A 13,489-nucleotide genomic window follows, 5' to 3' on the forward strand; every position below is an offset into this window, starting at 1 on the left:
TAATGCCGACCCTTCACTAAGCCCTGCCTTGATCAGAGACCCACACATTGATATTGATGTATTTCCTATTGCCTCTTAGAAAGTAATAAAAATCGTCAATGGGTTTTCAAGGTTGCAATATTTCACCACTGTTAAAATTAAACATATACTTCTACTTTCTTAAGATGCTTTTCAAGCAAGCTGTCAGGCTGATATTTCACTCTGTAAAGCAGGGGTTTCAAAACACGTTTAACTTTGTTTTAGGCCTGTAATTTATCATATGGAAAAAAATAAATTGTATTTTAGGCAACTGTCTGACAATCCTTAACCCTCCTATGGTATTGATAAATGGCACCTCCCATTGGTATTCTTGATCATTTTTGACCAGAAGGGTCAGATGTTTAACCCTTTTTTTTCTTCTTTTTTTTTATATGGATAATGATTAACATTTCTTCTTCCCTGAAGTAAGAACAAAAACAAATATGCATTTCTTTTGGGATTTTATGCTATTTGATCTTATATACATGTAAATTTTTTGATTTTACCATTAATTTCAGACTCAAGATGGCGCCGAGTATGGCTGCTGCGTTGCGAGCTCCGACACAACATAGCAATGTTTTGTTTGTTTTGTTCACAATTCTTATGTTTTTTGTCTTGGATTTTGTTTGCCTTATTGTCTATGACAGACAAACACTTTTGGACATTGGTTCAGCGATCTCACACCAAAAACCGGACTTCACATTCCTCAATGCCGACCCGCTGTTTACAAACACGCAAGCAGAGCCCTTTGTCTGGGCAGCACGGCCGCGGAAACGCAGGAGGAAAAGGGGAAACAGAGCCGGCGTTCTCATCAGAGTAAGACGCCGCGCAAATCGACCCCCGCTACCCACTATTCTACTGGCAAATGTTCAGTCTCTGGATAACAAGCTCTGCGAGCTGAAAGCGCGGATCTCTTTCCAACGAGAGACGAGGGACTGCTGCATTATCTGCCTAACAGAAACTTGGATGTCTGCGGAGATTCCAGACTCAGCCATTGAACCCTCGGGGTTCTCCGTGCACCGAGCGGACAGAGCGAAAGACCTCTCAGGTAAAACTAGAGGAGGTGGTGTATGTTTTATGATCAACAAATCCTGGTGTGATCAGAGGAACGTACATTCTATCAAGTCTTTCTGTTCTCCTGATCTGGAATTTCTTATGCTTCTGTGTCGACCATTCTGGCTACCGAGGGAATTCACAGCGGTCATTATCACTGCTGTGTACATCCCCCCACAAGCCGACACAGAACGGGCACTCAAGGAACTGTATGGGAGAATAAGTGAGCAGGAAACCGCGCACCCTGAGGCCGCGTTCATTGTGACCGGGGACTTTAATAAAGCCAGTTTAAAATCAGTCGCACCAAAATATCACCAGCACATTAGTTTCAACACACGAGGGGACCAGGTTTTGGACCATTGCTACTCTCCGTTCCGGGATGGCTACAAATCCCTCCCCCGCCCACCATTTGGCAAATCGGACCACTCTTCCATTCTGCTTCTGCCCGCTTACAGGCACCCACCCTCAGAACGCTCCAGTGCTGGTCGGACCAATCAAACTCTACGCTACAGAACTGTTTTGATCACACGGTCCGCCTCTGATGACGACATCGAGCTTTACGCTGATAGCGTAATGTGTTTCATCAGAACGTGCGTAGAGGAAGTGATTCCGACCAGGACAATACGGATCTATCCAAATCAGAAACCATGGATCAATAGCGATGTTCGCGCGGCACTTAATGTGCGGACCTCCGCTTTTAATTCCGGGAACGCGGAGGAGCATAAACAAGCCAGTTATGCCATCCGAAAAACTATCAGAACCGCAAAACGCCAGTACAGGAGCAAGATTGAAGGACAGTTTAACACCACCAACTCTAGAAGCATGTGGCAGGGAATTAACATCATCACGGACTTTAAAGGGAATAAAAACTCCGCCATGAACACCGCTGCCTCTCTACCGGATGAGCTAAATACTTTTTATGCTCGTTTCGAGGGAAATAACACCGCCCTCACGGAGAGAGCTCTCGCAGCTGAAGCTACAGAGGTTAGTTCACTCTCCGTCTCTATAGCGGATGTAACACGATCCTTCCGATGGGTGAATATCCGCAAAGCCGCGGGCCCAGACGGCATTCCGGGCCGTGTCATCAGAGCGTGCGCGAACCAGCTGGCTGGTGTTTTTACGGACATTTTCAACCTTTCCCTCTTTTTGTCTATAGTCCCCACATGCTTTAAAACATCCACCATTGTGCCTGTACCAAAACAATCAAAAATAACTTTGTTTTGAGAGACTAATCAGAGATTACATCTGCTCTGTATTTCCACTCAATCTTGACCCGCTGCAGTTTGCTTACCGCAACAACCGCTCCACTGATGATGCCATTGCATCTACAATACACACTGCTCTCTCCCACCTGGAAAAAAAGAACACTTATGTGAGAATGCTGTTTGTAGACTACAGCTCAGCATTCAACACCAAAGTGCCCTCCAAGCTAGATGAGAAACTCCGGGCTCTGGGCTTAAACAGCTCGCTGTACAGCTGGATCCTGGACTTCCTGTCAAGCAGACGCCAGGTGGTTAGAATAGGCAGCAACATCTCCTCATCACTAACCCTCAACACTGGAGCCCCGCAGGGCTGTGTTCTCAGCCCACTACTGTATTCCTTGTACACACATGACTGTGTGGCAACACATAGCTCCAAAGCCATCATTAAGTTTGCTGATGACACGTTGGTGGTAGGTCTGATCACTGACAATGATGAAACAGCCTACAGAGAGGAGGTGCACACCCTGACACACTGGTGTCAGGAGCACAACCTCTCCCTCAACGTCAGTAAGACAAAGGAGCTTGTGGTGGACTTCAGAAGAAAAGACAGAGAACACAGTCCCATCACCATCAATGGAGCACCAGTGGAGAGAGTCAGCAGCTTCAAGTTCCTGGGTGTCCACACCACTGAAGAACTCACATGGTCCGTCGACACTGAAGTCGTTGTGAAGAAGGCTCATCAGCGCCTCTTCTTCCTGAGACGGCTGAGGAAGTTTGGAATGAACCGCCACATCCTCACACGGTTCTACACCTGCACTGTGGAGAGCATCCTTACTGGCTGTATCTCCGCCTGGTACGGCAATAGCACCGCCCACAACCGCAAAGCACTGTAAAGGGTGGTACGAACTGCTAGACACATCATCGGAGGTGAGCTTCCCTCCCTCCAGGAAATATATACAAGGCGGTGTGTGAAAAAAGCTCGGAGGATCATCAGAGACTCCAGCCACCCGAGCCATGGGCTGTTCTCACTGCTACCATCAGGTAGGCGGTATCGCAGCATCAGAACCCGCACCAGCCGACTCCATGATAGCTTCTTCCCCCAAGCAATCAGACTTCTGAACTCTTGATCTCTCACGATCAAAATACATCAGCACTGCACTTTATTACCCTTACTCTTATATCTCACACCGGACTGTCATAAATTATATTATTATTATTATATTATGTTCTCTCTTAACAACTGACTATCAACCGACAGCCTGAATGTCAGTACAGTACAATACTGTACATTCTATATATATATATATATATATATATATATATATATATATATATATACTTTTTTTATATATTTTTATTTTTAATTTTTATTGAATAATGTGTATCTATATAGTAAAAAAAAAAAAAAAAAAAAAACAGCGTACTGTATACTGTACAGTGTATGTTATTATTTGTATATTGTTGAGTGTAATTATGTGTATAACAGATGTTTAAATTGTGTTGTGTTAATTTGATGTTATTGTAAATTGGTATATGTCTCATCACTGTCACGACTGCTATGTTGATCGGAACTGCACCCAAGAATTTCACACACCATTGCACTTGTGTATATGGCTGTGTGACAATAAAGTGATTTGATTTGATTTTATTTGAATTTGCATATACAAATAAGCAAATGTTAAAGAAAATTACATTAAATTAAAAATTCAGAACCTACACTTCTAAAAGTTGAAACATTAAGAAAATATGAGAATGTGACATAAATTGGAGGCAGATTGTAGCAATATGGTAAACAAAATCTAAATGACATGACTTGAAAACCATGCCATGCCAGTAACAGCCAGTAGATGGCTGTAGCCACCTACTGTGTAGTCTGATGGCTTGTAACCTTATTTTATATTTTATCACAAGATATGCATTTGGATATATATTTAGACGAACTATTATTTGTCAGAGTTTAGCATTTTATAATGTATTTGAAGTGTCAGTTTTGTGGTTAATGCCATTATGCTTGCAAATAAACCTGACCATGGTGTTACAAAGATAAGACACAGAATAAGCATTTTTCAAGCAATAATTTATTTCAAACATAAAAATGTATTAACTCAAAGTAAATTCAAAATAATATCAAGAAAATGAACATTAAGAAACAGAAATGAACTGCTTTTTCTCCCCAATTTGGAATGCCCAATTCCCAATGTGCTCTAAGTCCTTGTGGTGGCGTAGTGACTCGCCTCAATCCAGGTGGCGGAGGACGTATCTAAATTGTCTCCGCGTCTGAGACCGTCAATCTGCACATCTTATCACGTGGCTTGTTGAGCGTGTTACCGTGGAGACGTAGCACGTGTGGAGGCTTCACGCTGTTTTTTGTGGCATCCATGTACAACTTACCACACACCCTACCAAGAGTGAGAACCACATTTTAGCAACCACGAGGAGGTTACCCCATGTGACTCTACCCTCCCTAGCAACCGGGCCAATTTATTTGCTTAGGAAGCCTGACTGGAGTCACTCAGCACGCCCTGAATTCGAACTCGCAACTCCAGGGGTGGTAGTCAGTGTCAATACTCACTCAGCTACCCAGGCCCCCAAACTGCAAAATTCTTAAAATTCAATTAGAGTATAAAAATGAAGAATCAGAGTAAGCATTTTGCAATTTCAAACTTTCTATTGTAAAAATGTATTTTGCAAACGCGTGTGTGTGTGTGTGTGTGTGTGTGTGTGTGTGTGTGTGTCAGATTGCTGGAAAACAACAGATGACTTGTAATGCCAGAAATGACCAAAAGTTGACAGTAAAGCTCCACTTATTTATGCCCTGGTTCTCTCTGTGTGTGTGTGTGTGTGTGTGTGTGTGTGTGTGTGTTTTCTGCATTTTGAGTGTGTTATCGTCTCACCCCTTCATATCCGAGTGTGTGTGTTTAGCATTGTGACTGATTTGCTGTTTTTTTTTTTAACAATGTAAAAAAAAAAAGCTCAATGTTACAGTCTCAGCAGTTCATTTTTGTGTGTGTTTAAGTGTGTTTGTGTGTGAGTGGGTGTGTATGTTTTGCACTGAGGATGTTTTAGAGTATCACCCTGTTTTTTCTGCATTGTGGCTGATTTGTTGTTTGTATTTGACAGATTAAAAAAATTGCCATTCATTTTCAATGACCGGTCAGTTCTGACTGTGATTACCAAAGGTGTCGTTATTTTTTTTTACAACCACTTAGACTTATCTTACTTAGAATCAAGCCCAAGTTTTATTTATTTATTTATTTATTTTATGCTAAGATGGCAAATGGAGGAAAAGTCACCAAGTCTTGTACTGCTCAGATAAAGGAAACAATTTTTTTAAATGAGGAACATTTATTTCAGTCAAAAATGGCCAAATACCATAGGAGAGTTAAAAAAAAAAACTATGAGCTAACCAACCTGGTCTACAATACTTTACTTACCAATTTTTGTAGAATGATTTTTACATGGCTCATTGTACGCATTGCTACAGTTTCCTGGTGAAATAAAGTTGAGACGCTAGAACAAAAATGACTTTTATTCACTTTCACATAAATCACAAATAAAATGGCAGATTATCAGTTAACACTTCTTGCCCTCTTCCTCACACAATGCTATTTTATGACATCTAAACACATTTACTATAGTGCATGACAGCGTTTGCATTACATTATCTACATGTATAAGCTTGTTCAAGCACAATCAAATTGCGCTGCAGCTTGACTGATAGAGTGCTGCACCTGTGATGCAAAGAACCAGGGTACGAGTCCTTAAGAGCACGCGAGTTGACATGTAAGTCGAATGTGCCATAGAAGCACCTCTCAATTACATGGTTGCTTCAGCAATGGCATTTTTCATCTCACATTTGCTTTTACGACACTATTGGTTAGTTTTAGGTTTGAGGTTATTGAAACCCTTATTCAATCATGGCAGTCCTGTGATTGGCAATGGTGTCTGAGCCCTGCACCTTCGGGCACGAAGTTAGCCTATATAAGCGGGCGCTCAGTCACCATTTCTTCAGAATTTACTTTCTTAATGTCAATGAACTTTGTCTTCATCTTGGAACCCTTCTGCTTCGCCATTGATATACACTTACAGTGGACAGAATTTCTCAGCAAGACGCGAACAGCACGACTCGTTGCCTGTGCTCAGTGCCTGCACCAAGAGGCTTTCCACTTCCCTGTGTGTTCCGGTGAAGAGTTCTCTACATCACCGTCAAAGACACTCTCGGTGAACAGGTTCTTCGCTTCTGACGCTCGTCATTGATCAACACAACACTTCAGCGAAACTTCTACCTGCTTCCCACAGCGCTCCGGCTGGAGTTACTGTATCCTTTTTATATATACAATATTAACGATTAAATATTAAATATTAAAGAGTGTCTTTTTAAAGATGTCGTTCCGCAAGTGTTTCCTATGCGAACAGCACATACCACTGTCTGATGGGCACGAGAGCTGTGTTCTGGGCCACTCCCATGCACAAGCAGCTCTCATGGAGACAGACTGCCCTCACTGCGAGGGCATGAATCTCCAGACATTTCACTCTAGGATCGACCTCGTTCTGAGGGAAGATCCAGCCTCTTCTGTGTTAAGTCCTGATGGACCACATGAGGAGGCACGGTGGGGCAGTGAGGTTGAGCTGGAAGAATTAGAGGAGGATCTCGTGCCAGCGCAAGCCCTGCAAGCCCCCCGATCTAACGTCTTCGCCTGTGCGATACGTGCGTGATGAGCTCCGGCCCTCTATTGGGGCGCACAGCCTCATTATGTTTGGCGGCTCTGATGATGGTGATGATGCTGTGTCACTCGCAACTTCAGGCAAGTGGTTCACGGAGGATGTTGCCACATCTTCCCCCAGCGAGAGTGAAGAACGTGCACACGCCACAGATAAGGAGCTTCTTCGTGCTCTCGCGAGAGCGGTTGAAGAGCTCGGTTTTCAGTGGTCTCCTCCAGAAGAGCCAGAAAAATCTCACCTGGATGAATGGTTCAACAGACCACGGTCCGGAGGAGTGTACCATTCTTCCCTGAGGTTCATGCAGAGCTCACAAAGACCTGGTATGCGCTTTACTCTTTGCGCATTCAGGTCGGAGGTGCTGCCGTCCTCACTAAAGTGGACAATTCTGATGAAAAAGGCTACTCAAAGCTTCCCCCGGTGGAATAGGCGGTTGCAGCTTACCTCTGCCATAATACTGCCATGGGATGGAAATCCCGCCCTGCCCACCCCTCCAAGCCATGTCGACTGACATCTGCACTGGCTGGAAGAGCTTATACAGCAGCGGGCCAAGCTCGTTCAGCACTCCACAGCATGTCGGTGCTCCAGGTTTTTCAAGCTAAGCTCCTTAAACAAATGAATGAGCAAGTCTCTGATCCAGAGCTGTTCAAAGAGCTATGTCCTGCTACAGATTTGGCACTGTGAGCCACGAAAGCTACTGCTCAGGCTACCGGCAAAGCAATGAGCAACATGGTGGTTCTGGATCAGCATATTTTGTTAACTCCCACAGAGATGCGTGACGCAAAGTCGCCCACCTCGACACCCCGGTGTCACTCGATGGTCTCTTTGGCAATGCCATGGAAGGCTTTTCAGAGTGCTTCATCACAATGCAAAAGCAGTCTCAAGCAATGAAACACTTTCTACCAAAGAGAAGTAGCACTTCCCCTTTCCTGGCATGCTCCCGATCTAATTCCGGTAAGCGCCCGGCAAAGAATCCTACTACAAAGAAGCTACTACTGAGCCATCAATGAAGCCATGCAAACCATGGCACAAGTGTAAGCACCTGCCATAAACACGCTGATGGAAAAACCCCGGTCGGGCAGCATAAACGTTCCTGACATGCCCAGCCCCTTGAAGAGTAGCCTAGCGCTTGCCATTATTTATGGCCCAGAGCCGAAGAACGCTGTTTCTCCCTTCTTCCCCAGTACTGTTCATCGGAAACAGGACATTGTTCAAAATGTTGCTTCTGTGTGTATTACTCAAACAATGATTGTTCTCACAAAAGAGAAAAAAATGCCCATTGTACAAACATGGGATGCTCACACATTCTTAGAAAAAGGGCCATTTCCTCTTCACGTATCATATACCTCACACATTATGCTCAACCGTTTCTCTCCTATAGCAAGCTAATCAATAAGCCCACTGAGCCCTCACGGGCATGTCAGACTGGGTGTTAATAATGATCAAGCACAGTTATATGATATTGTTTGTACGCTGGCCACCTCGGTCCAATCACAGGATGCGCCAGTGTTGCGTGCAGAGATTCACAGTCTGCTTGCAAAAAACATGATTAATGGTGTGCGTGTTTTGAATTACCTAGACGATTGGTTATTACTAGCCCAATCAGAGGCACTACTGAGCGAACACAGAGACTTGCTGCTTTGCCAATGAATGTCTGAATGTCAACTAGGCGAAAAGCTCAGTTTTCCCCAGCCAGCAAATCTCCTTATTAGGGGTTCGTCTCGACTCCGTGAGCATGTGCACGCACCTCACGAACGAGTGTGTACAGACCATTCTTCGGTGTCTGTCTCAGTTCAAACTGGGGAAAACATTGCCACTGAAATAATTTCAGAGAATACGGGATTTTATGGCGGCAGCATCCGTTAGGTCTGTTACACATGAGACCTCTCCAGTACTGGCTCAAGCGACACATTCAACATCATGCCTGGAGCCTCGGGCTCTAACACCATGGACAAATGGTGTGTCCTTACAGGACATATGTTTGGCAGCAGGATGGTCCTCACAAAATATGTTCGCAAGGTTTTATAACCTGGACGTGGCGTCCATCTTCTCACAAGTACTCTCTGTATAGAACGCTTCTTCTTTCAAGTGGGTGAGCCCAAGCCCATATTTCGGATGGGGTACCGACTAGAATCAACACAGCCACCCAATTATATGCTGTTGAACTGCTTCTTTTTAAGTCATAAGCACTCCCATAGGAAATAAAACCTACTTTCCCAACCTTGTTGTGAGAGGGTTAATAATCTATTCTGTGTATATGTATATTGTCCATATAGATCCCAGACTACATAAGTTTCCATCTGACGTCTGCCATGTGGTACTATTCATATACATTTTGACATGACTTATAAGTCATCCGCCTGTGGCCTGTCACTCCATATGAATATATCTATTTAGTGTTATAACTCTGGGAGTGTAATGTCATGTAGTGCGGCTTAATGGGATTTCGTTCCCCATAGTGCTTACAGCAATGTTGAGTGAACTGAATCGAAAGGGAACGACTCTGGTTACACATGTAACCTTGGTTCCCTGAGATGAAGGGAACGAGACATTGCGAAAGCTGGCCGCACTACTACTTCAGAGTTTCATAATACGAGTGACTGTCTCTTGTCCCTCAGTCAGAAAATTCTGAAGAAATGGTGACAGAGCGCCCGCTTATATAGGCCAACTGCGCACCTGAAGGGGCGTGGCTCAGACATCATTGCCAATCACAGGATTGGCGTGATTAAATAAGGGTTTCAACAAGGTTGTCTAAGAAGGACTCCCCATAGTGCTTACAGCAATGTCTCGTTCCCTTCATCTCAGGGAACCAAGGTTACATGTGTAACCGGAGATGTTTTGTTGATTTTAAACTCGATTTAAGATTATTTTATTTCCTTTTAGCGCCACACAGTGGCCATTTCACATCTGAACCTGACCTCTATTCTAAAGTTTTATGATTCTGAAATATTCCTACATCCAATTGCCATCTCACTCAAGGATTCGAAGTGTCTTTCATGTCTGTTGCACAAATGGTGCGGGACGAGTTACACACTTAAGTTTAATGCTCTGCGTAAGGGGTTTATTCAAATCAATATATAAGCAATAGTAATGGTGATCCCTTACTTAGCTTAACATCATCATCACTCTTAAATTGTTGTATAGGAATGTCTGGTCATGTCTGAATGTGCTTCATAGGAAATAAATTGCAAAAATAACCAAACTTTCACTCATCAATGGTCTCTTGCAGGTTGGTACAATCGTCTGTACATCAACTTCACTCTGCTGCAGCACATCTTCTTCTTCCTGCTTCAGACATATTTTCCTGCCACACTGATGGTCATGCTATCATGGGTTTCCTTCTGGATCAACCGCAGAGCTGTTCCTGCTAGGGTTCCTCTGGGGAAGATATTTCAAACCAATTGTGTGACGACATCGTTTGTAAACCATTGCAGAATGTGTTGTTTTACAGTATCATTGGATTATACGAGCTAATACATAAAAAGGTGTTTCTTCAACTGTATGCACTTTTGGCTTTTTAGACTATTTAAAAAATAAACTTCTTTAACCCTTAATCTCATGGGCGTTTTGCCAAACTTTAATACATACCTCGGGTCTTTAGCGACCGGGCACTCACATAAAAATTTCAAATGATGTGTTTTGTTGAATAGCTTTCGGTGGTGGAAATGTATTTATTTATTTATTTTTTACTAAGACTAATTTCATAGCTAGCATTTTCTGTATCTTAAATATGCACAACTGAATAATATTTTCACACTTTTTGCATAATATGACAAAATTACAGCTTTACTGGCAGTGACACAATAAAAAATATTCTGTTCACTGGTGATATTTACCTTGATTTATCTGTTTTCTTTGCACATCAAATGTCTCATATATCACATCAACCATGCTCTTCACTGACACTTGACACAATGTTGCCCCTTAGAGAACAGTGAAGGATTTGTATTTTTTAATTTTTTTAAAGTATTTTTTTACGGAGCTCCTTAGAGGACAGGGTGGGATTTTTTTTTTTTCTGAAATTGTTTTGCGTGCCCTCTAAATATGTTTTACATTCTCTCACAATAAATTTACCATGGTTTTACTACAGTAACCATATAATATCAGTAAATCTTGACAAGTCAATAATAATATCAAGTAACCTTGATATTCGTAGTAAAACCATAGTAATAATACAGAAAAATGAAAACTATGGTAACAAAAAACATAATGTTGTGGTTATTGTGGTTTTACTTTACAAATACCATAGTTTAACTATGGTTTTACTATAGTAACATTGTAGACTTTAACCATAGTTTTTGGTGGAAATAATTTTTTTTATTTTAGTAACCATGACTGTTGTAGGCTAATCATGTTTTGTTTTTGGGTGGAAACCATGGTTTTAATACAGTATACTGTATATTATTTACTTTTCATTTATATATATATATATATATATATATATATATATATATATATATATATATATATATCTGTATTTACACAATTCATGACAGTTCAAGGATTCCAACATCATCTTTTTTTAAATGTCCAAAAAGGAATAGGCTGAAGCCAAACCTTATTATGCCTACCCTTTTTACCTCTCTAGTTTTATATTCTCTTTAAATATTTCCATTTACAGTCCTATTCACAACTCATAAGAAAAAAAACAAAGAAAATATAAAGAAAAAATAAGAGCAAAAAGGCTGTATAACATTTATAAATTTAACTTCACCCTAATAAATAAATTATTTGAATCAAACTTAACCAAATTTAAAGTTCCCTATCTGTCACTCACTCAACGTTGTGTCGATGTAGTGACACTAGGGGTCACACATGGGAGCCCCAAACACCTCTGATTTTGAAAAAAGGCCAATGGGAATTGGCCAGTGGAATTTGCATGCCACTTCCCCGGACATACGGGTATAAAAGGAGCTGGCTCGCAACCACTCATTCAGATTTTCTCTTCGGAGCCGAGCAGTTGCGTTCAGTGCACTGAATCCAATCTCTTTACTTTCACCTCAAACTGCTGGATCTTAAGGCGCATTTCAGCGGCTTTTCCCCCTCTGCACCCATAGAGTGCAGAGAACGCCCCTGGGTGCTTCGGCAGAACAAAAGAATATATTCTAAAAAGAGTATATTTTCTAACTAAAAGAGTGGCACTCACGGAACATCTTTTTAAATATGCCTTTCTGTTTGTGTATTATTCCTGGTTGCAATCGTTATCTCTCTGCTTCTGACGGCCACAATCGCTGTCTTACGTGTCTGGGCGCTGCCCACGTGGAGACATCGTTCGTGGATGGGTCATGTCCTAATTGTGAGAACATGACTATGGCAACGTTGCGGTCGCGGCTTTCCTTCATAAGAGGGCAAGCCACCCCAGCGGCTCCCCGCCTCGGTCCTTCTACCTACGGGTTGCACTGGGGGCAATTTGGGAACTTCAGTGGGAGCACCTCCGCCGGGTAACCCCCCACGGACCTCCCATTCCTCAGCACGCTCGCTTACCCCGATCGGGCTCTCAGATGAGACCACCGGCTCGTCTCAGGGCGAGTTCGACCTCTTATTCGGAGCCCGGGAATATGATGAGCTCTCGATCGCAGCATTGGAGAGTGGGTTCGTCCAGTCTGACGTGGAGGCTTTGGCTGGGCTTCCGCCTTCGGGTATGGTCGCCCAGTCTCAGGCCGACGCGGACCTGACGGACATGCTTTCCTGGGCAGCCGCGAGCGTCGGGCTAGAGTGGAACCCTCCACTCTCCCCTGAACCCTCGCGGCTGCCCAGAAAAGCATGTCCGTCAGCTGTATAACATTTATAAATTTAACTTCACCCTAATAAATAAATTATTTGAATCAAACTTAACCAAATTTAAAGTTCCCTATCTGTCACTCACTCAACGTTGTGTCGATGTAGTGACACTAGGGGTCACTCTTGGGAGCCCCAAACACCTCTGATTTTGAAAAAAGGCCAATGGGCATTGGCAAGTGGAATTTGCATGACACTCTCCCCAGACATACGGGTATAAAAGGAGCTGGCTCGCAACCACTCATTCAGATTTTTTCTTCGGAGCCGAGCAGTTGCGTTCAGTGCACTGAATCCAATCTCGCTACTTTCACCTCAAACTGCTGGATCTTAAGGCGCATTTCAGCGGCTTCTACCCCTCTGCACCCATAGAGTGCAGAGAACGCCCCTGGGTGCTTCGGCAGAACAAAAGAGTATATTCTAAAAAGAGTATATTTTCTAACTAAAAGAGTGGCACTCACAGAACGTCTTTTTAAATATGCCTTTCTGTTTGTGTATTATTCCTGGTTGCAATCGTTATCTCTCCGCTTCTGATGGCCACAATTGCTGTTTTACGTGTCTGGGCGCTGCCCACACGGAGACATAATTCATGGATGGGTCACGTCCTAATTGTGAGAACATGACTATGGCAACGTTGCGGTCGCGGCTTTCCTTCGTAAGAGGGCAAGCCACCCCAGTGGTTCCCCGCCTCGGTCCTTCTACCTATGGGTATGAGGCCGCAT

At 43.1% G+C, this 13,489-nt stretch overlaps 2 protein-coding genes across 2 annotated transcripts in view; one reads left to right on the forward strand and one right to left on the reverse strand.

Annotated features, from left to right (window-relative positions):
- pcmt (protein-L-isoaspartate (D-aspartate) O-methyltransferase) overlaps positions 1-13,489 on the reverse strand; it is a 623,660-nt gene that overhangs the window by 464,201 nt on the left and 145,970 nt on the right. The gene's annotated exons all lie outside the window — the stretch shown is intronic.
- The window catches only part of LOC127410453 (gamma-aminobutyric acid receptor subunit rho-1-like), a 31,085-nt gene that overhangs the window by 4,091 nt on the left and 13,505 nt on the right, over positions 1-13,489 (forward strand). Inside the window, exon 3 of the mRNA XM_051645728.1 lies at positions 10,222-10,395. Within this exon, the coding sequence (XP_051501688.1) occupies positions 10,222-10,395 (174 nt within the window). The remainder of the gene's footprint in view (positions 1-10,221; positions 10,396-13,489) is intronic.

Source organism: Myxocyprinus asiaticus, chromosome 19 (assembly GCF_019703515.2).
Source record: "Myxocyprinus asiaticus isolate MX2 ecotype Aquarium Trade chromosome 19, UBuf_Myxa_2, whole genome shotgun sequence".
Classification (NCBI taxonomy): Eukaryota; Metazoa; Chordata; class Actinopteri; order Cypriniformes; family Catostomidae; genus Myxocyprinus; species Myxocyprinus asiaticus.